Source organism: Prosopis cineraria, unplaced genomic scaffold (genome assembly GCF_029017545.1).
Source record: "Prosopis cineraria cultivar Desert tree isolate PC_DT_omini unplaced genomic scaffold, ASM2901754v1 PC1, whole genome shotgun sequence".
NCBI classification, from domain to species: domain Eukaryota; kingdom Viridiplantae; phylum Streptophyta; class Magnoliopsida; order Fabales; family Fabaceae; genus Prosopis; species Prosopis cineraria.
In genome coordinates, this window is record NW_026555332.1 from 12,836,249 (window position 1) to 12,859,708 (window position 23,460).

Below are 23,460 nucleotides of genomic sequence, written 5' to 3' on the forward strand. Positions count from 1 at the left end.
AGTGCAATATTTTGAAGAAAGATTGTTAGTTGACCAACAACCTTACAAAGAATGACCTAAGATATTTAAAGGACTTAATTATTACTCCCTTTATTCAAAAATGTAAGGTATTTTTTGAAGAGTTAGATATTTAAAAATGTAAGGCATTTATTCTTAGTCTTTTGAGAGGTAATCATTGCCTTTTTTTTTTAAAAATATCTTTATTGATTGTAACTTTATATTTATTATAAAGTATATAATAAGGGTAAATATAAAAAGATAGGGTGAGTTTGAAGTAGGTAACTTCTTTATTGGAGGTGAAATTTGATTAAAAATACCTTGCATTTTTTAACGGAGGAAGTATTAATTTTCTTATAAGGTCATTTTCTATAATTTATTTGAAAATATTATTATTGTTGTTGTTGTTATTTATAAATATTTACACATAATTTAAAAGTAATCTCTAAATTTTTGAAAAAATATTTTGAGTTATTAATATTTAAAAAATAATATATTTTTTTATGAATATTTATAAATAATTTAATTTAAAATTAAATACTAAGATGTTAAATATTTTAATAATATTATTAAATTTTATTTTAATAAAATTTTAAAGTTTCCAATACTCCTATAAAAAGAGCTCGTAGACAAATTATTACCAAACAATATGTCATGTCAATAGAAAAACAATGGAGTTAAGGGATCACTAATGGAGGAGAATTTTTGCTCCTTTGAAAAATAATTTAAGAAAAAAATATTTAATTTATTAGTACAGAGAATCTAGTACTCCTCAAAAGAAAGTATGAGAAAGAAAATATACTTTAACTCTTTATTTTTTTAAAAAAATGATTTTCTACTCCATTTTGAAATTTTCGCTTAGACTTCCAAATTTTCTAAGCCATTTCCATTTACATACAAGTCTTAAATTTTCAAAGAATTGGCTGTAAATGACCTTATAATTTAGTAGCATGTAAATTTCTTGTAAGTGAGATGCCGCGATCCTTCCCCTAATTTTAGGGTGCCTCTGATTCCAAAAAAAAAAAAAAAAATGCAGTCGTGAATAACCATACACGATTCAATGGCTGATGCTATTATTTTAGTTAAAATATATTTTTAATCCTCTAAATTTATGTAAGATTTTAATTAGTCCCTTAATTTTATAAATAATTTTTTGAATCATTTAACTCTAACACCATTAATTTCAAATAATTATTTTATATGTTAATTATTGTTATTTTTAAAAAAATTAGAATTCATATATTAACATTTAAGAATACTTTGTCAATATTTAAAAATTAAATTTAAAAAAGTTTTGTGATGTAACTAATTATGTTAGGGTTAAAAAATTGAAAAAACACTTGAAAAAATGAAGTGACTAAAATGAAATATTGTTTAAAGTTAAAAAATTAAATTTATTTATTTATTTTTAACAAACGAAAAATAAAACACATATTCAGAGATGCATAATCAATTAATCATAGTACTCCTTTGAATCACGAACAAGCTAGATTCATTGATACAATGGTTGGTGGGGATCTCTCTTGAGTGTCATTATGTGATCAGGTAAACGACATGTTGAGGGACTCGGAACTAGAGCCTCCTTCCAAGTTTTCCTTATCCACATGTACACCACGTACTTCTCTGATTTTGGCATGTGACGAACGTCCAAACCCACAAACCATTACACAACAACAATCTAAATCCAAATTTTGAGGGCTTGATTTAGATTAGACAGATAGCGGGAATCTCCATCACGCAAAGTAGAAAAATGTCTGTGGCAGCTTCAATTCCATGCATCAAAATCTCTCCTTGTTCTTCTTCCTCACCCTCTTCTTGCACGTCTTCATCAACTTCGTCTTTTTCTCTCAGGTTTTCTTCTTCCAAGCCTTGTTGTGTCACTATAAGGAGTTCTCAGACACAAGATCCTCTCAGAAGACCAGCGGCTCAACCCCTGAAACCCATTCCTCCTACACCTCCTTCTCCGCCGTCGCCTTCTCCCCTGTCAACCACCGTGACTCCACCGCCGAAGGCAGCTGCTATTGTTGGGAATGACAGGAATGTTATTACATTGGAGTTTCAGAGGCAAAAGGCGAAGGAGCTGCAGGAATACTTCAAGCAGAAGAAGCTTGAAGAAACGGACCGAGGCCCTGTGTTTGGTTTCATAGGGAAGAATGAGATTAGCAATGGAAGGTATATTTGGAATTAAACAAGTTTATTTTGGTACTACTGTTAAATTGTCACCAACTGTTTGATTTAATCACCAGGGTATTGTGATATTCATATCTTAAGATGACTCAGTTAGAGAGCCTGTCCATAGGTATACCTGTGTTAATGCATCACAGCTCTTCAAAATATTTGGACAGCCATGTGATGTCCTATCTCATGTCTGTGGTTGGGGGGGCTTCCTTTAAGTTTTATTGGGGCCAAGACATTGATGGGGTTACTCCTTCCAATTTCCTTATACCTTCAAGACTCTGCCTAAGCAATAAATGTCTTGAATAATAATAGTAGTAGTAGCTTTCATGAGTCTCACATCAGAGAATCTTAAAAGTGAAGTGAGGTTTATAAGTTTAAAGGGTTCTCCTATTTAGTAGATTAGTTTTTTGGAATGGACTCTCCCTTTAAACTTGTACTCATGATATTAATACTTTCATGGAGAGGATTGCCCATGGAGAGTTTGACAGGAGGTCAAGTGAAGTGTCATGAAGTGGAGCTGCCAAGGACATCAACTCTCAAATGAGGTGGCATTATCATGAGTCTCACACTAAGAAGCCTTACAAGTAAAGTAAGGTTTATATGTTTAAAAGAGAGTGTTTTCACCTAATATACTACTCTTTTGAAATGAGCTCTCTTATTAAACTTGTATTTATGATAGCAACCTTCTATGTGATGCATTTGATCATGTAGATTATGATGAAAAGGAAAATGTGGATAACCAATAAGTTAACTCATATAAGGTGATCTTTTAGCAAAATTTCAGGAATTCTAGTAACTGTGGTGCCTGATTTATATTTAATTCAGGTTAGGGTGGTTCGTGACAGTTATGGCTAAGTCTCTCGTCATCATTCCATCACTTAATTGGAATTTGGTAATTAGATTGGCCTTTTATGGGATGGTGATGAAGGTAATATGGTCTGCCTAATCTCATTTTGAATAGGATAAACCATAATCTCAAGAACTTAAGTGCATTAGTTCTTCCACCTCTGTAACTAACTTTTGGGATAAAGTTTTTCATCCTACTTAGATATGCATTAATTGGTATTTGGGTTGGTGATAACTAGATTTGAAAAGACTACTTCTAATCATGAAGGATTTTGACCAGCAAAGAAGTTGAGCGAAGTGTTAAAAAGTATAGCTACCGATCAAGACAGGTTGACTTTCTAAGAGTTGCCAATTGATAGAGATCAAGGAAATATTGAGTTATCTATTCCCACATTGATTGATATGAGATCACGATACATAAGTAGGTTGATTATTACATTCCAACAACAAACTTTCTCAATTCTATTAGCAGCATTTTACCATGGTTTCTATTAATATTTCCATACATGTCAGATTAAGTTATACTTTTCATCCTTAAGCTTCTATTCAAACCTATTTAGTGATATTAAACTTCATTATTGTCAAATTTTTCCTTGGGCAACATTTCCTTCCCATATAACAGGTGGATTAACACGTGCTACACACTAGGTTCTATACTAAAATGAAAATTTTTTTACACGACTAGAATTTGAGTTAACAGCTTTTGCATGTCTACCAATAATGGTCACTCCAAAAATCTCATTTAGTAGAATTTCTTGCAGATATTTCTGGTAAAATAAGGGAAGGAAGTACATTAGAAATTTAAGACAAGCTCAATTGTTGAAGAAAGAAATAGTGAAACCAATTAGAGGATAACAAAATTAAAAATTGAATTCAGATTTTAATTTTTTTGGGTTTGTAAAGGGAAAAACAGCAGAAGTACGAACTGCATAATTCTTTCAGTATTTTCGTTGTTGTCTTCCCTGCAGCAGAGATACCTTGAACCCATAAAATTGTAAATGAAACTGGTTGTTTTGTTTTGTCTTTAGAGTACAGCATATTGATCTGGAAAACTAAAAATGGCTAAATCTTATCTGATTATTCGGTTGTAGTTCCATTTATCATAGAAAGATGGGCAAGCATGACTCATTTACATATTTAGATACTGCAATTTGGGAACTGCAGTATATGGGCCTTTCTCGTTTGACAAACAAACTAGCTGGTATATCTCTGAGGCAGGAAAATCAGCCAAATCATAGTAGCACCACAATCAATTCTTTCACTGTGTTGTATTGCCAAGGACTGGGAGATTATGGAAAAGAAGATTTTTTTTTAAAGCCTTCAGATGCTCCTAATGAATTTAATTTCATGTCTCAATTCCAGAGCATCTGCAGGCTGATTTAAAGAAGCTTTGCAATTCACATTGATTTGTGCTTCTGTTGAATAGGAGTTAGATTTCTCATGTGAATTGCCTTGATTCCTCATTTTCCTTTCCCTGTTTAGTCCATATCATTTCTTCAACTTCGAGAGCTGATGTACCTATCTCCTTAAAGTTTTTTCTCACATCAATGCGAAGAAGAAACCTTGAGCACAGACTCTACAGATTCATGAATGAAGGATAGAATACCAAAATTTATATGGTGGTAATCAGCTTGCAGACATTCATCTGCATAAGTGTTAAAAATTTTGATTAATAAAACAATCAATTGTAAAATTATTGGTATTCTTTCTATTCTTTTGTTTTGATCCAGCTTATGAATGCTAATATCATAAACTAATTGTCCCTATTCATTTCTTTTTCCTTCAAAATGGCTAGTGAAAGAGGCCTAAATGGTATTTTGGACTTCAGATTAATGATGCTGTGAAGGAGTCTGATCTCAATCTATTAAAAAGAAAAAAGATTTTCACAGATTTTGCAGCATTCTTTTCTCCTACACTGTTGATATTGCAGTTAGTACCTGATATTCCAGCCTTAAAGCTCAATCCCAAGAATCATTTCCTCATCTTCTTATGTTCAATGAGTTGCATTCTGTTGAGATTATCCCACTAGTTTCTATATTTCTGCCTTTTCTTTTTTTGGGTATGTTCCACTTAATTGTTACATGTCAATTTAGATTTTGTAAATGGGATTTTATTGTTACAGATGGGCCATGTTTGGTTTTGCTGTTGGAATGCTGACAGAGTATGCAACAGGCTCAGACTTTGTTGGTCAAGTAAAGATCCTTCTGTCAAATTTTGGGATTATAGATTTGGAATGAAGTAAATTTGTTACCTAGACTCGGTTTACAAAAGATAGGTAGACCAAGATGATCATAAAGAGAACCAAAGCATGCCGTGAATACTTTGAAGTGGGGTATGTTATGATTGGTTTGGTCTACAAATCTTATGTAAATCTTCTGTATCTGATACTTTATTTGGAATGAATACTTTTAATAGTAAATGCTGTCCATATAGTTCAAGTTCCCATCCTTTCTGTAAAGAATGCCATGCTGACTGATTTGTTTCATCCTTACTCGTTGCAAGAAGCTTTCTTCTCTTATTGTGCACGCATGTGTGTGTGTGTTTTTTTTTAACTTTTTTTTCCTCCTGTCCAAAGTTTTCTTCTCCCATTTAAGGAACAAGAATATGGTTTTTTTAATCAACAAAGGTTGATCCAATTGATAAGGATTTATTTCATAATTGACAAGATTATAGGTTCAAATTTCATTGTCGGTGTGAGGATCTAGTTGATGAATAATTTTTAAGTACTTATGTAAGTACTTTTTGAGTTTGGAGGTATTCATAAACCTTGGTGAGCCCTTAAAATTCAACTCACTTAAATTTTTTATTATTTGTTATGTATATATACTATACACTCACATATTCCCTTATCATAATGTTGAAATCTTGATGGTCAGAACTGAGTCAGGCATGCATGATTTCCCATTAGAAACCACCAAAATCATGGTTTTAGTAGTTCTTAATATGAAACCAAAGAGGCAATTAATCAAAGTCAATAAAAAACTTTTTTTGGGTAATAATAACAATTTCATGCCAAAAAAAAACATAGGTATGGGTTCAGTCTGAGTCATTGAAGAAGATGAGACGTCTTCTACATTGAAGAGAATAAAGTTTGTTTGAAATGAAAGATAAAAAAGGAACATAGCCACAATTTTGTAAAATTTACTCTGAAAATATCTTCTAACTGAAATTATTCATATTGCTCAAAAGACTTTAATTTAGTCACAAGGGGATGAAAATATTCTTAACTAGTGTCTCTCAAAATTTAACATTTAAATTTTCTAGAGTTACAAAGTAACTATCAAGTTTTATCTTTCTTATTATACTACCATTCTTTCTTGGATGAATCTTACTTAATAAAATCATAATTGATGATTTCTAAATTTTCCAATTAAATTTCCTAAAGTTTCATGGAATTTTCAAGACTTTTTCAAGTCACATCTTCCAAAAGCTACAAGAAAACTTTATGACTATAATTATCAATAACTTCTTAATCAACACATGATACAATTAACGTCTCTTATTGCAAATTTTCAAAGCTATGGTCCTTAGAAGCAATTTTGTTTTATAAAACAAAACTCCTTTGTTGTCTAGGAATTTGGAATTTCCACATAATTAACAAATTTTTTTTTTTATGAAAAATGAGACGGGTTTAGAACGTTGGATCCTAAGAAATAGATTCTATCCACCTCCTTTCAATTTCCTATTAAATCATGGGATGAAATTTGGACATCATTTAATATTTCATAAAAATTGCTAAAAATATTAAATTATAAAAATTAGATAAAAATATATGAACTGCTAAAATTTTATCAAAATAGTCAAAATGCCAGGGTAACCTTAACAGGCTGACGTACTTATAGTCAACTTCGACAATAAAAACTATATGAATTGGGTTTACAAACTCATAATTTACTAGTATTATATCTAGATTTTTAGTAAAACAAAACATGATTTGTGGAAATCCATCTAAAAAATCAACGTACAATCCAAAATTTGAAAAAAAAAAAAAAACTAGAAGAACTAGTTTGAAATTTGAGTGTTGTCATCAATGTATCACTCTCCTTTGGTGAAATATTAAATAAACTAAAAACGAAAAAGCTATCTCAAAAGTTGAGAAGTTTAAAAATATTACTATTGTTAGTATTATATCATCATCATCATCATCATCATCATCATCATCATCATTAAACTTTAAAAATTAAATAAGCTACGTAAAATCCAAATTTTTTTTTTAAAAAATCATAGACAACATTGTGTGTGAAGGTGAAAAAGAGTATTTTTTCTTCCCTTCATGTAATATCCCCCATAATCCATGTAAAATTGATTGAATTACTAATTACTAATGGTTACCAACTCTCATTAACATTGGTATCCCACTAGCTGTCATTGTGGGTCATCACCAGCTAAGCTATTTTTGGCCGTTGCTGGCTAAAGACCATTGATGGTTGTCATCAAAGCCTATCATCATCAATCACATGGTGGTGGATGGTGGGGGTAGCGGAAGGTAATAATAGAGAATTATAATAAATGATAGGTAATGATTTACAGCATTCCCTCCATCCTAAATTATAAAATATTTTTAAATAAAATCTTATATATTAATAAAGTTCATTAAACACATTTTACAATCTTACTTTTTTAAAATAAAAATATAAACTTTAAAAAATAGTATTCATTTAATACTTCATTTAAGATATGTTTTTTTAAAAGGTTTTTTTTAAAGGAAATTTTATATTCTGACATTGTTTTTAAATTTATATAATTGAAAAGATTTTATTTTTATTTTGTTTTACAACAATTTTTAAAAGTTGATTTATAAAAAATTCTTTTAAAATATAAATTAGAAACAAAATCAAATATGTCCTTAATCTCAAAGTTGGTTTTATTTCTTTTTTTAAAAAAGTCAAAATCTAAGTTGTGAGAATCTTAAATCATGTTTAGCAATATTTTAAGAATAGGATCAAATTGTTTTGTTTGGCTAGTTGAATCAGAAACCTATTAAATGTCTAGTTTGGACATGAGGGAAAATTGATAGACCAAACTAGTTAAGATCCATCTTTGAACCTATAGTAGTGGGAATGGCACCAATACAAAATATGAGTTTAATAGCTAACTTTTAACATCAATTCACAGGCAAATGATGTAAAAAGTGAACATGATGACATTTCTATAATTAAATCAATAGCTGATTGACTTTCAACATTTGTTATAATTAGAACCAATATTGTTTCTTATTTTCAACATTGGGTGGACAAAATCCCAATGTTAAAAACCTTTTTTTTTCAATTTTAAGAAAATAAATTTCACTATTTTTAAAATTGGGTGGATGGTCCACCTGATGTTATAAGTATTTAAAAATTAAAAGAAAAATTCACTACTTTTAACATCGAGTGTATCAACCACCCAATGTTAAAAGTATTTAAAAATTTTAAAAAATAAATTGCACTATTGTTAATATTGGGCAATCATGTAGGTGGTCTACTTGATGTTAAAAGTATTTAAAAAATAAAAAAAATTTAAATATCACTGTTAACATCAGGTGAACTGAACACTGATGTTACAAGTTATTTCAAATTTCCCAAAACCCTTTGTCTTCCTCATTTCTTATTTAGCATTGTGACTGTTCATCTCTCTTCGTCTGTCTCTCTTTGTCTCCATCATCCTCATTTCAAATCATAGTAACACATCTTAATATGTGAAAATTGATAACATTGATGATGTAGTTATGGATGAAAATTGATTAGAGGACATGATCTAAAATGTTGGGGAAGATGCCTCTAAACGAGCTTATATGTATAATAACTTGTGCATTGATGTGGAGAAGTCTCTATACCCAAGGTATATCAATTTCAATCTATTGTCTAGGGTGTTAGAACTAGTTACCTTAAAGGCAAGAGTTGGGTGGAGTGATTAAAGTTTTACATGGTTGTTAGAGTTACTTCAAATAATGTTTTCAAATGATGGTGTACTACCAAATCATTACTATGATGCCAAGAAGATCTTGTGCACAATGGGTATAAATTTTAAAAAGATACATGCATGCCTTAATGATTGTATGCTTTACCAAAAAAATCTTGAAGGGGAGGAGAAGTGTCTAAAATGTGAGGCACCATGGTATAAAAAGAAGGAGACTTCTACAAAGGTCTTGTGGTATCATTCGATTATATTAAGGTTCAAGAGTTTGTTTGTACATATTAACGATGCGAAGAACTTGAGGTGGCATGCGGATGAGAGGATATCCAGTGAAAAACTTTGATGTCTAGCTGATTCTCCTTAGTAGAAGAAAATTGATCAATTATTTTTTGAATTTGGAAATGAATCAAGAAACTTTAGGGTTGGACTTTCTACTGATGGAATGAATCCTTATGGTAGCCTTAGGAATATATAGCTCACAACTTGTTCTTTTAGTGATTCATAACCTATCACCTTGCTTGTGCATGAAATGAAAGTACATGATGCTATCCATATTAATTTTAGGAAAAAACAACCTAGAAATGACATTGATATTTACCTAAGACCTTTAATTGAAGACTTAAAAGAGTTGTGGGAGATAGGTATGGATGTGTTTGATATAAATCAAAAGGAGAATTTTAAGTTACATGCTATGATCTTTTTCATTATAAATGACTTTTCTGCATATGAGAATTTGTTTGGGTATAGTGTCAAAGGTCATAAAGCATGTCTAATTTATGAAGAAGACAAATGCTACCACCAACTTTAAATGGAAGGAAGACAATCTACTTTAGCTTTAGGAGATTTCTTAGATGAGACCACCCTTATTGTAATTTAAAGAAAGCTTTTCATAACCACCAAGAGCACCTTTATGCTCCAGATGCTTTGAATAGGGCATAAGTCTATGAACGGGTGAAAAACGTCAATGTTATCCTTCGTAAGACTCAAAAGAATACAAGTACCAAAAATATATGGATCAAATGGTCTATCTTCCTTGATCTTCTATATTAGTGCCATCTTGAAGTGAGGCATTGTATTAATGATATGCACATGAAAAAAATGTGTGTGATAGTATTATTAGAACACTTTTAAACATACTAGGTAAGATGAAGGATGGTGTGAATGCAAGATTATATTTAAAAGAAATGAGAATAAAATAGAATTTACACTCGAGGTTAGAAGGTAAGTGGATTTACTATCCTCCGGCCCCTCATACATTGTCTAAGGTTGAGAAAATAAGTTTTTTTGAGTGTTTATATGAGATCAAAATTCCCTCAGGATATTCTTGAAATATTAATAAGCTTTTGTTGATAAAAGAGTTGAAACTAGTAAGTTTAAAGTCTCACGATTGTCATGTCTTGATGCAACAGTTATTACTAGTAGCCATTTAAGATATATTGAAAAAAGATTTGTGATATATAATAAAGTTGTTGATCCCTTTAAATTGAATGAATTTGGAACAATAAGATTATATTATCTTGTGTCAACTTGAGATGCACTTTCCTCCTTCATTTTTTAACATTATGACACACTTAATTGTTCATCTAGCGAGGGAAGTAAAAATGTGTAGCCTTGTCTACTTACGATGGATGTAGTTAGTTGAGAGATATATGAAAATATTAAAAGGGTATATGAGGAATCCATACCAACTTGAAGCATCTATTATTCAAAAATAGTTGCTAAAAAAGCTATGAAATTTAGCTCTAATTACTTGTCAAGTACAGAACCAATTAGGCTTTTAAATCTCATCATGAGAGGAGGTAATTAGGTCAAGGCACACATGGGTATCAACAAAGAGCATGAATCATGATGGAGTGCTAGAAGTTCATTTATATATCTTGAATAATATTGATGAGGTTTTAATCTAAATAGATACACATAAAGAACTTCTAAAGGTAGAATGCAATCAGCTGAGAATGACTAAACAAATATTCTTGCAAGAGCACAATAGCACTTTTGTAGATTGGTTCAAATAAAAAGTCTTAAATGAAGATAGTGTTTCTAATACTATTAAATGGTTGGCAATGGGTCTTAGCTTGAGTGTGATATGTTAAGTGCATATGATATTAATTAGTATTCCTTTTATACAAAATCTTTTGATGAGAAAAATACTGTGCAAAATAGTAAAATTATGATAATGGCTAAAGCTATGCACTTTTCAAGTAAGAAAGATAAGAATTTAAAATTGGCATTCATGCCTTGTTTTGTGATCATTAAAGAGATTTGAGAGGTTAACTATACAAAATTTAGAGTGCCTATCAATGGTGTTCAAGAGAATAAGTTAAGACTTACATTAGTTATTCGTAAAAGACTAACTTATAGGGAGGAGCTATTTATTATAACAGTCCAAGCAAAATAAATTTTTTATGTCATTGATTTGATAAATAAAAGTTAATTAATAGCTCTTGAAGAAAAATGGTGATTGATAATGATGACAAAAATAAAACAAGCTTTGATATTTCTGAAACTCTTACTTTCTCGTTAGGACTACTCAATTTGAATGTAGATGAGATAGATGATAAATATACTACAAGAAGTAATTACCATAAAGGCATATGGGAGAATATCCCCATATGAATTTAATTTTAAAATTAATGTTAGTTTTATATTTTTTTAGAAGTGATTGTTTGAATTATGTTTTATTTATTTTTGTATTGTTTGAATTATGTTTTATTTATAATTCTTTGTATTTTATTTTTATGAACATAGAGAAGAATCAAAGCGAACCTACTAACAGTACTTAAAGCCAATTGGCTATAGAGGTTACTTTAAGCTAGTTGAAAACTTAGAGTGGTGCTAGTGATCCTAGTTAGAGCTAGTCAGTAAGGAGGGGTAGATAGGGCATATGACAAAGAGAGCTAATCTTAAGTAGGAATATTGGGCATAGATTACCAATCTAGTTCAATCGACAGTGAAAATCAGAAGGACCAAATAAGGCTAAGTTTATCAACTACTTTAGACTCTTGTCATATAACAAACTTAGTATCTTTTTTGATAATTGGCTTGATGTTCTAGAATGTGTGAAGGAACAAATTTAAGAAAGCATTTAAGTATATCATTGTAAAATTATAAATATGTGTGATTTTACTTGTAAAATACTAACTATTATTAATTGCAGTTTACCTGTGATGTTCTAAATCATCCAGCGTGTTGGAGACAGTTGTTAAAATATTGTGAAGAGTGTTAGAGAGGCTTTAAGACTGACCTTTTGAGGAAATTTATCCACATCAAGTTGAAAGAAGGTCAACCTCGTCCTAATTCTCTTGAGACATACCAATTTCTGGATGAACAAATTTGGCAAGAATTCTACAGGATTAAGACGTTTGAAAAAGCTATGCTTTATCCATTTCTAATTGATTTAATTTTAGTAATTTAATTTAATTTATTGTATTAATTTGTTAATTTCTTATTAGTCAATAGGAGAAATGAGCACAGGGAAAAGAAATTGCTCAAAGAAATGAATGTCACCACATAATGTCTCATAGGGGTTATGATCAAGTTGACGATATCTTGATGGATAAGAAATTGAAGAAGAGAGAAGAAGAAGTTCAATGCGATCCTTCTATTCTCATTTCCCCACCATTGCCTATCTCACATGAGGATAAATGGAGATATGGTTGTCAATATAAGAAATGAGGGTATGCAAGCAAGAAGGTACACAAGGTTGCTGAAAAGGTTGCAAGTACCATTTAATCCTTTAATTTTTTGTTATGATTTTTAGTTTAGTTATTCATATTTTCTGTGATGATTTTTGTTTTGTTTATTATAGGAGGCTTTTAAGAAATAACAAGCTCAAGAATCCTTCACTCTAGATGGTAGAATTGACATCTTAATGGTTCCTATAAGCAATCCAAAGCATCCGGGGTGTGTTAGAGGTATTGGATTTTGTATGGGAATTAAAGATTATTTTGGAGAACCTGCACGTCCCAGTAGCTTGGGCATTGCTACTAAAAAGGAGCTAGAAACAATAATGAATAATGTAAGGCAATAAGCAATGAAAGATGCTAAAGCTTTAATTAAAGCTTACTTGGAAGCTTTCCTAGAAGCTTAGCTTGCAAAAATGAAAGAAAAAAATGATGACCTTTATGACCACATGACAAGCAACAACTACTGATACAACTCATATATAGTCTCCTAGATTTCACAACATAAAAGGGAGTAATATTCTTGGACATATGTTAGAGGGTCCTTCAACATGAAATATTGGTGAATCGTGTAAGCTATATCTGGAGGACCTTGATAGATACTGGATTGCTCTTGGCAGCATTTACACTTTGGGGCAAACCATCTACCATAAGTAAATATAAGAAGATCAAGTAAAAGTAGTGATAGAAGATGTAAAAGTACCAAAGGCGCTTGGCTTATTCCCTACTGACGAGGTCAAGACTGTGTTTAAAGCTGTTGGTACTTTTATTGTGTGGTCCAAGAGACTTGTGAGTATAGTTTAAGCTACAGTATGTAATTTCTTACATGTTTTTAAATATTTCTTTCCCAACTATCATGTTTTTTTTATTAACTATCTATTTTCTTTTTAACTTCTCTCGCTAAATCTTTCCCTATTGAAACTTCCATAGCCCTTGTTACAATCGCAGTCATTGTAGTTCACTCTTCTTTAACAAATAATTTTTTTCATATGATAAATCATTCAAAGAAAAAAATTTTGTAAAGGAAAAGAATGTTGTGGGTATGGAGAATTTAGTTATGGTTGAATGGAAAGATTTAAATTGACTTCTCTCAAAAAGTTAGCTTATCATAACATCAATTGAGCTATTTATGCGATAAATATGTTTTTCTTGAATATAATTAAACTAACTTATTAAGTTTAGTCAACTAACATGTTTACATTATCGCAGGTATCTCCATCGTTTGTGCATCACATTGGGCAAATGTGATAATTTTGGATTTCTTTGCTTGTATCTCATGATAGAGAAAGGAAATATTCTAGAAATAAGATCCTGGTACTTCTAACAAAGAATATATGAAGTCAAAAAGAATATTTTCATGACTCCATACATCTTGTAAGGATCAATTTACAATTAATTTTTTTTTTTTGCTAAATGTGGATTTATTATAACTCACTCTACTATTTTGCAGGGACCATTAGTAGTTAATTATTCTTTTATTGAGAGTAATACAGTCCTCTTTTTATGCTCCCTCTATTACAAACCAAGCAAGCACATGAAGGAAATGATATACTTGTAAGTATACTTGTACAACAATTATTCAATTCAATTTTTTATGAATATATTAGTTACTAATCTCGTGATCTTAATTATAGGGAAATTAAAACTCACCAAACAATGGTCCTAAAAAAAAAGCATGCACATGAACTCAAGGATCTTACATGGATCAAGCTAAAGGTGAGTGAATCTAATATTTTATTAACTTATTCAATTATTAAGATTTATTATCGATTGGTTTTATATATATACACACACACACACACACACACACACACACATTTATACAGAGTCGTAAGCAACTACATAAAATTAGTTTGTGCAGCATTTATATGATGAGGTACATGCTCAACATCATCACATCGAAAATGACTGAATTTATTAATGAGGTAAATATATTTTTAAAAAACTAATTTTATTATTATTTGAATTAGTTAGTCAACATTTTAATTGTAATTTTATACTTTAATTTAAATATTTGACATTGCGGATCTATTCTCTAAAGAAGAGGTTGACGATATCATCGTACGTTGGACATAATATTTTATGGACAGTACGTAAGGTTTAAGTAGTTTGTTAAAAAATTGTACATACCATTTGATTTTTATATAATTTCCGTTGAGTTTTGGATTCTTTATATTATGTATTGGGGGTGGCTGACTTGATTTTTTCATTCCTGTTTTGAATGCACCATAAAAGTTGCTTCTCAATCGATTGAATTAAAAAATAATATTAAATTAAAAAATGTTTGCTATAAAATTAAATGATTTTAAAATTTTAAAATAATTATATATATAAATATGTCAAATTTTTTTAAAGAGAATGACAGTTAAGTGTTAAAAAAAATAAATTTATGACAGTTTTCTATCAAATTTTTCTTAAGAATTAATTGCAAATATTAATTTAAACGGTTATAAAATTAAAATTTTAAATTTTAAATATAATATTTGAATTTTAAATATAATAATTAATTTATAATTTAATTAATTTTTATAATTGTTTAAATTTATATTTACAATATATTTTATAAAAATTTAATTATCGTCAATTTATTTTTTTGGGACTTTATTATTATTCTGCCAAATTTTTGTTTGTAATTTGGGTCAATGACAATCACGTTAATATAAAGTGACCGGACTCCAACAGCCTACATGGTGCCGGCAGGAGGATCGAAGATCGATCGAGCTCAAGAGTGACGAGTCCAAGTCAGAAGTCTCTCTCTTTGCTGTTATCGGTCCCTAGTTGAAGCCTTCAAGGCTCAACATTTGGCTGCGAATTCATTTTTCTGGATTTTGGAACTGCGTAGTCGCAATCTCTGTCTCTATCACACCCTTCCATCCCAACGGAGATAGCTAAGAATTCGTCTTTAAAAACCCAGAAAGGTCCGAATATGCCGGCCAAGGACGGCCAGAATCTTTCGCATCATGCTACAGTCATTTTCTTTTTCTATCACCTAAATACCCTTTTGCATCCTTCTTCTTCTTTGTTACTTCATGTCACCTATTATTCTGGACACTGCGAATGCCATCACCATGAGACTCGAATCATAGAGGACTATGGGCTCTCACCAGGTTAAGTCATCTAGGCCCTCTGGGAGGTTCGAATTACAGAATGGGTATGCCGGAGATGATGACTTTATTGCTCATAGACGATCCACGGGGCGGAAATTTGATCGGACGGAGTATGGCCGGCAAAACCAGCGCGAACCCAGGGAGCACCAGGTTGAGTCTGGTATGGGCAATGACAAAAGACAGGATGGTGGCGTTGCTGGTCCTGAAAGAGTTAAAGAGAAGGGGAGATTGAATAACAGAGAGGGAAAGAAGCATGCTGTGCGTAATATTTCGAAGGTATCAAGGAAGTCTTTCGAAGATGAGATGGTTGATGGATGGCCCAAATGGCTAGTTGATAACGTTCCAAAGGAAGCATTGGCTGGTTTGGTTCCCAAGAGTGCTGAATCGTACATTATGATCAATAAGGTTTTATTTTTTTTCCCGTGCATTCTGTTAAAAGTCTTTTTAGGTGAGTTTGTTATGGCTAGAATGAAGGATTACAGAAAATGCCATCTGTACAGAATGCTTTTTGTAGGATTCCTTTTTAAAAAAGAAGAAGAAAAAGAAAAAGTGATAATACCTTGAGCATTCAACTCTTAGTATTAACCTCTACTTCAGGATCAATTTTAAAGGTACATTGAAACAGTCTTCATAATGTACTAAAGCAGTATCCGTCCTGTCAATTTTAACCAATTTCTCTGCTTGAATCATCAACAGTCTCAAATTTATGTATATTTGAATGGAGATCACAAGTTGTTACAATAAGGTTTCAATTTACTGATTTATTTGTAGAAATTGAAACGAGGTCCGCACAAACACTTGTTATTGGTGTTGTGGATGCTTGTTTCAGAGGCTTACCAGTATACGTTTAAGTATGTTGTAGTATATATTCCCCCAACGACCACAGCACCTGAGTCAGGTTAATGGACAATGGTAGATGTGAATCAGCCAATTACTTCAACTTATATTAAATATTATATTTTGCAGGTAGGGCAGGGAACTTATAGCAATGTTTATAAAGCTCGAGATCGAAACACTGGAGAATCAGTGGCCCTCAAGAAGGTGCGCCTTGACACATCCAGGCCTGAATGCATTAAATTCATGGCAAGAGAAATTATGATATTACGGGGATTGGATCATCCCAATGTAGTAAAACTCAAGGGATTGGCTACTTCAAGAATGCATTATAGTCTTTATCTTGTTTTTGACTTCATGCAATCAGACTTGGCCAGGATAGTTTCTTGTCCCGAAGAGAGACTAACTGAACCACAGGTTAAAGTTTCTCTTTGATGGCTTTAGCATTTAAGCATTTGGTTTGCTAGAGTCACTCTAGTAATCTGAAATTTTTTTTGGCAGGTCAAGGCCTATATGCATCAATTGCTTTCAGGTCTGCAGCATTGCCATGATAGGGGCATTTTGCATAGAGATATCAAAGGGTCAAACCTTTTGATTGATAAAAGTGGGATGCTTAAGATTGCAGATTTTGGGCTTGCCAATTATTATAATCCCAACCATAACCAGCCTCTCACAAGCAGGGTTGTGACACTATGGTACAGAGCTCCTGAATTGTTGCTAGGTGCCACAGATTATGGAGTTGGTATTGATCTATGGAGTGCCGGATGCCTCCTGGCAGAAATGTTTACAGGGGTTCCAATTATGCCTGGCAGAACAGAGGTGATAATGCCCAGATAATGGCAGTATCCAAACTTTCAGAGTCTTTGGCAATGATGCCTTTGTCCTTTAAGGATTACAAAATTTTCAATTTGGTCCTCAAAAGTGTATCCCTCTCAATTTTGTTATTCACTAATTTTCTTATTTTCATCCAATCAATTTTATTGTTTAATAAACAGGGCCACTTCATCTATTTGACGGCCACATTTAGGCTAGATGCCGAGGTCAGTGGCTCAATTAATTTCATGTTACATTGACAAACAGAGGAGTTGAATTGATTGGGAGAAAACTAATGGGTGATGAGAGGTTCATACTTTATACTATGGAGGACCAAATTAAGAAATTATTATCTTCCAAGGACAAAAAATATAATTTAATCTTTATAATAATTCATCTCTTCTTTTTGGTTGCTGCTTCATGTGTTTTCCTTCCCCGCCTTTTTTGTTAGTTGCCTCCTTATCTTGTTTTATTTGGTTCTTCAAATCATAAACACTCTACTTTCAGGTGGAGCAACTTCATAGAATTTTCAGGCTATGTGGTACACCATCAGAGGGTTATTGGAAGAAATTCAAAGCTGCTGGGACTTTTAGGCCTCCAAAGTCTTATAGACCCTGCCTTGTAGAGACTTTCAAAGATTTCCCTTCATCTTCTTTGGGTCTATTATGTACTCTACTTGCCTTGGACCCTGCTTACCGTGGAACTGCCTCTAAAGCTCTCCAAAATCAAGTGAGTTATGGGTAGAATGATCATTGATCAATACTGATTCAAGCTCTTCAATTGCTATTTGCTGGTTTATGAATCAGCATATCAAAGTCTATGAGACAGTTTTATGTCCTTAAACTGATATATATTGGAATGTTTTATAATTTTGTTCCCTTTAAGAAGAAGCCTCTAGAGCATAAAATTGGAGTAGCAGAGATGAGAATGTTACGATGGATGTGCGGACATACACGTAAAGATAAAATTCGAAATGAGCACATACGTGAAAAAGTGAGGGTGGCACCTATTGAGGAAAAAATGGTAGAAAATCGGTTGAGATGGTTTGGGCATGTACAAAGAAGACCAAGGGAGGCACCAGTGAGAAGAGTGGAACATATAACTTTGAGTCCGATTAAGAGAGGTAGAGGAAGGCCTAAGAGAACACTCTTGGAAGTTGTTGAACGTGATCTCTTAATTAATAATATTTCTAAAAGCTTAATAAATGATAGAGCACAATGGCGTCTTGCAATCCATGTAGCCGACCCCACCTAGTGGGATAAAGGCTTGTTGTTGTTGTTGTTGTTGTTGTAAGAAGAAGCCTCTAGATTGGTATAGCTTTCTTTGATAAATTTTAGCTGAGAGGCTTTAAATTATTCATCTATGAATTTGAGCCAATCAAGTTTGAATGGTCCAATTTTCTCTTCTCCATCATATTATACTTTTCAAATAGATCTTTCACCTCCCTGTTTCAGTTCTTTTTGTTTACAGTAATTATCATAAACTTGAACAATTATTTCTTTATCTAGTTGTCTTTCTCATAGCTTTTCTGACTCGTTATACATATTTGAATATTCCCGTGAGATATAAATCTCTTAATGAGAATAATTTGCCTGCAGTTTTTCTATACAAGTCCACTAGCATGTGACCTCTCTGGTCTTCCTGTGATCTGCGTTGAAGATGAAGAGCAAGATCAAGCCGATGAACAAATGAAGTAAGTCATTCTCCCTTGACAAGGGCTTCAGGCAGGCTTTACTGTTCCCCTTTAGTTGGATTATTGTACGTTTCTACTTTCTAAAATATGTCCATACTATTGAAATTTGTATTCAATATGTGATATTAAATGATAATCTTATTTCAATTAAAAAATGAATGATTATCTTGTTGTAAACCTATTTCCAAATTTAATTTAAAAAAATGAAAAAAATATTGGGAAAAGACAATTGTTGGTCCCTATATTTTCAGTTTATTTTGGTATTAGTCCTTATATTCTTTTTCGTTGATTCTAGTCCTTTTTCATTGCTCCTACTCTTTTAAGTTTCGTTCATCTGTAATGTTTGTCTCTGTATTTTTCAATGTGATCCTAAGAACTTGACAGTGGCTAATGTGCATGAGCCCCATTACTTCTCATGTTGACTTATTAAAATTATAATGAGTTGTTTAAGAAATGAGTAGAAGGCAAAAAGAAAGAAGTAGGACATCAAATCAGAATCCGCATGATGGGTGAATCTTTGAAAAGAAGATGACGTGATGGCTAGGGTAGAAAGGCAGAAATGTTAGTAGCCATTTCAATTATACAGTGTCTAACTCATTATAATTTACCAACTCAACAACATAATTAATAGAGTTATGCATACATCAATAGATTTAACTCTCTCAATAATGATAAGGATTAACATTACAAGCAAATGAAATTTAAGGGAATAGGAGCAACGGAAAAAAAAGTATAGAGATTAATACCAAAATATGCTAAAAGTAGAGGAATCAACTGTTGTATTTTCTCAAAAATCTTTATATAGTTTGATTTGTTTCTTGATAACGATTTAATGGAATCTGGTTGCTTTGCTAATGTTTACAGGCGCATGAATTCTAAAATTAGACGCTCCCATACATTACTCGAGCGTCGTAGAAAGAGTCTGGTATCTGAAAAGCCAGCAGAAGCCACTATGTCTTCTAAAGAAGTAAGAATTAAACTATGAGCTAAAAGAAACTCCCTTACCTTTTATGATGCAAATTTGCATCCAAGACAAATTGACAACTAATAGATGGTGGCTAATAACTAATTCCCCTTGAAGCTTTGAGTAATATTGGTTCTTACATTAGGTGCCCCGTATTTTTGCTCATCAGCTATAAATCACAGACACTTCATACCACAGCGCTGTGCTTTAAATCATGGATGAGCCCTCATTTTATGTCTATGTCCATGCTTTCTAAAGTTATCTGCATATTGTAAACATGTTCACATTTAATTTCAGGAATCAAGACAGAATGCTGATACATACGTCCCACTTGACGAACTGGGCAGCACAACCAGTAGTACCTCATCAAGTTTAAATCGAACTGAGGCAAAGGATTCTTCACCTATCTTCTCTCCAGATGTGTCCTCAGATCAAAAGCTGCTCCTCAGAACAAATCGCGATGATAATGGTGGTGAAAACATTGATAAATTTCCTCCTTTACCGAAGTCAAAACCTCGTGCAGCCAGGGGAGAAGATGCTCAATACAGATTTTGCCCAGCCCGCAGGTCTACTTCCGCCAGAGATTTCAGAATCTCAAGACAAAAGGACCGTTTACTCCTTGAAACAGATGATCAGACTGCCATAGATGACACGTAAGCTCACAGCAATATTTTTTGCTCTCTGTTCCATGCATTCTTGAACTTCCCTTGAGTAATCTTTTCAGTAACTCTTGACTGATTCTGTATCTTGTAAGAAGCAGAAGGTTTTGTTTCCTCACATTGTATTTGTTGATTTATAAGACTAATATGAAATGAATATAATCTCTTTTTATTTAATGTTGTCCACAGTTAGTGCGATTTCCATGATATTTAGTATCGGCATAAAACTAAGACTTCTAACATTATATTTTGCTTGGCTTGTGTAAAATAAAAGCAGCTGAGAACGCATGATTCCCTTCATCTTCTATTTGCATCAAATAAATTGTTCATGCTTTTCAATAAACTTTTCACTAACTCAAGGTTACTGTCTTGGGTTTTTATGCTAATGTGATATTTTTTTTCTTTTTTTTTTTTAAAAAAAACTCTTTGGGCATTATACTTACTACTGTCTACTTGCATTTTAAAAATGAAAAGATAATGATAATATTGAATCAGTGAATGAAAAACTAGTAAATTTAACTTTATGGAGGAGCTAAGAATAGCTTCCTAAAGTAATAAAACTGTTTTTGGAATTGTTTTATTGTTATGATGTTAATACTTCCAATCCACCTTCATTTTCTTCAGTTATAATGGCAGAGTATAGATATAGTCTTCAAAATGATGTTGATGGTAACTTAATAGTCGCAATGTCTTAGTCTGGCATGAAGTGCTATAGATTTTGAATTGTTTGTCTAAGTAGATCGGTTCTTTCACATTAATAGTTAGCTTTCAAGGTAGGTTTTTCTATTTCACTTGAATATCCAGCAATTTGTTTAAGCTTATGTTAGATGGTTTTGGAAAGGATCTCCTATGAAGGGTTTTGACCAGTAACTTCTTTCTTCTCCGTCACACTTGAATACCTATGAAATGTTTCTTTAATTTTATTAATTGACAATGTTTAATATCAGGGGGCAAAAAAGGAAAGTAACAGTGTTTGAAGTGCCAAAAATAATTTATGTTGCTTCAAGCATAGCATCTTACTGAGTAAATAAAAATATCTGCTCAAAAGACAAATAGAAATCACCAAGAAAAATGGCATAAATAGGAGCTCACTTGACTTGGCTTTAAGAAAGAGATCAAAGGACAAAAGAACAAAACAAATAAATTTTCTACTATTAATGTGGAACTTAGATCGTTATAGTTGTCCTTTTTTACACAACACATGCAATGAGGTGGGATATCATGTCACTCTTCATAATGGCCTTGTCTCAGTCTTAGCTCTCATGAATTATTGAAGCTTTCTTTTTTGAGTTTAGCTTTCTAGCAAGAATTGAATTTCACGAAAATGGTCTAAGATTTTTGCTCCTTTTTTTTTTTAAAGAGGATGCAGCCATTTTTTAAGGAAATTAAATGGAAAGGAAATGAAGAGAGAAAGAAGCTTCAATATAGAAATATAATTTTTGGACTAAAAATATGTTTAGTATTAAAAAATTGGTATGAAGAAATTATAGATTTTTTGTTTGTAAAATCTTCAAAATGCTTTATAATTTAGGGCAAAATTGACAAATGACAATTCATTTTTTGTTATATGAAATTATACATGTTTCTTAGTCTAAATAAATGAGGTATACTTTGCAAATATAAGGAAAGCATCAATTCCTTAGTAACTTAAAATAATGAGTACCAAATATATTAGAAAAATAAAAAATTCTACATACATACATACATATCTTTTGAAAAAACCTTTTATCCATACCAAATATGACCTTTTGAGTTAAAAATAGAGTGTTTTTAAAATCAAATTTGACATTTAATTAATTCAAGTGGTTTACTTATATTAAGAATAAGTTTTTTAGTTTTAATAAAAAAAATTACAATGCTTAAATCCCTTATTGATATAATTGACAGGTTTTTAAGAGATCAATGGTCTAGCAGTTCAATGTACATGCATTTCTCTACAATACACAATCAGAATGAAATACGGATTTAGATTTGAATTAAATTTAAATTTATAAACAAATTTTATATATCTAAATGAGGAATTTATTTTAAATTTAAATTTAAATTTAAATCCTAATTTAAATTTTCACTCATCCAAATATAACATCATGAAAGTTGTTGAATGAGATTTTTTAATTGATAATATATTCAAAAATTTAATTATTTATATAATAAAATAATATTGTAAAACTTATGTAATTAAGTCCGTGTAATAGGATAACACTTGTTATGTATCAATGCAAGGAAACTAGACAATGAAGTCCGACTTGTCTGGTAAACGCATGGAGTCAATGCGGGGAATAAAGGATAGCTGGCAATGCAGAGCATGAGGGAACATTTGCGGCAATCCACACTATTTATCTTTTATAAAAGGATTAAATGATCCTTAAATTATATTTTCAGGCACCTGACATTTTAAATTTATTTTTTATATAAAATTTGTTTTCAATTTTTAAAAATAATGCAATGTCATTTCTGAAATTAATAAGAGTTAATTTTAATTATTAATTGATCAAAAAATTATAAAAAATGATTTCCAAAATTATATGCAAGAATAAAAGAAATAACAAAAGAGCACAATTTTTTTGGGTAATTTTTGAAGTTATTTTTTATAATTTTTTGATCATTTAATGATTAAAGTTAATATTTATTAACGATAAGGGTAATATAAATATTGAAGGCAAATGTTACACTAGAAATGAGTTTAGAATCTCATAAACTCTTAGATCTATAATATAAAAGAAAATTTGACATCTAACCCTTTATAAAATAATGTAATTTTTATAAATAAATGAATCCCACTTGTAAATTA

At 31.4% G+C, this 23,460-nt stretch overlaps 2 protein-coding genes across 7 annotated transcripts; both read left to right on the forward strand.

Annotated features, from left to right (window-relative positions):
• The first annotated feature begins 1,603 nt into the window (after positions 1-1,603).
• On the forward strand, positions 1,604-5,539 carry LOC129310984 (light-harvesting complex-like protein OHP2, chloroplastic). Of its 6 annotated transcripts, none has more exons than XR_008593205.1 (4): positions 1,627-2,169; positions 2,638-2,764; positions 3,001-3,103; positions 5,144-5,267. XR_008593205.1 is itself a non-coding variant. In XM_054952928.1 (3 exons), coding segments are annotated over exons 1-3 (438 nt in total). In that variant the 5' UTR covers positions 1,604-1,747; the 3' UTR covers positions 5,259-5,539. The 6 variants fall into 6 exon arrangements, 4 of the variants coding, with proteins under 4 accessions (XP_054808903.1, XP_054808881.1, XP_054808891.1 ...); XR_008593207.1 differs by having other exon boundaries at positions 2,638-2,720; XM_054952928.1 differs by lacking the exons at positions 2,638-2,764; positions 3,001-3,103 and having other exon boundaries at positions 1,604-1,749; positions 1,849-2,169; positions 5,144-5,539.
• Positions 5,540-15,302: 9,763 nt separating this feature from the next.
• Positions 15,303-20,846, forward strand: LOC129308793 (probable serine/threonine-protein kinase At1g54610). Its single transcript, XM_054950171.1, has 7 exons — positions 15,303-16,111; positions 16,673-16,957; positions 17,042-17,359; positions 17,861-18,082; positions 18,952-19,046; positions 19,911-20,013; positions 20,308-20,846. The coding sequence occupies exons 1-7, from the start codon at positions 15,692-15,694 to the stop codon at positions 20,665-20,667; spliced, it is 1,803 nt and encodes a 600-aa protein (XP_054806146.1). The 5' UTR covers positions 15,303-15,691; the 3' UTR covers positions 20,668-20,846.
• Positions 20,847-23,460: the final 2,614 nt, after the last annotated feature.

Excerpts from the sequence above, each read along its gene's own strand:
- LOC129310984 (XM_054952897.1), top strand. The coding sequence starts at position 1,748 with ATGTCTGTGGCAGCTTCAATTCCATGCATCAAAATCTCTCCTTGTTCT. Across the intron at positions 2,170-5,143 it reads AATGAGATTAGCAATGGAAG|ATGGGCCATGTTTGGTTTTG; the intron begins GTATATTTGGAA and ends TTATTGTTACAG.
- LOC129308793 (XM_054950171.1), top strand. The coding sequence starts at position 15,692 with ATGGGCTCTCACCAGGTTAAGTCATCTAGGCCCTCTGGGAGGTTCGAA. Across the intron at positions 18,083-18,951 it reads CTAAAGCTCTCCAAAATCAA|TTTTTCTATACAAGTCCACT; the intron begins GTGAGTTATGGG and ends ATTTGCCTGCAG. Across the intron at positions 20,014-20,307 it reads CCACTATGTCTTCTAAAGAA|GAATCAAGACAGAATGCTGA; the intron begins GTAAGAATTAAA and ends ATTTAATTTCAG.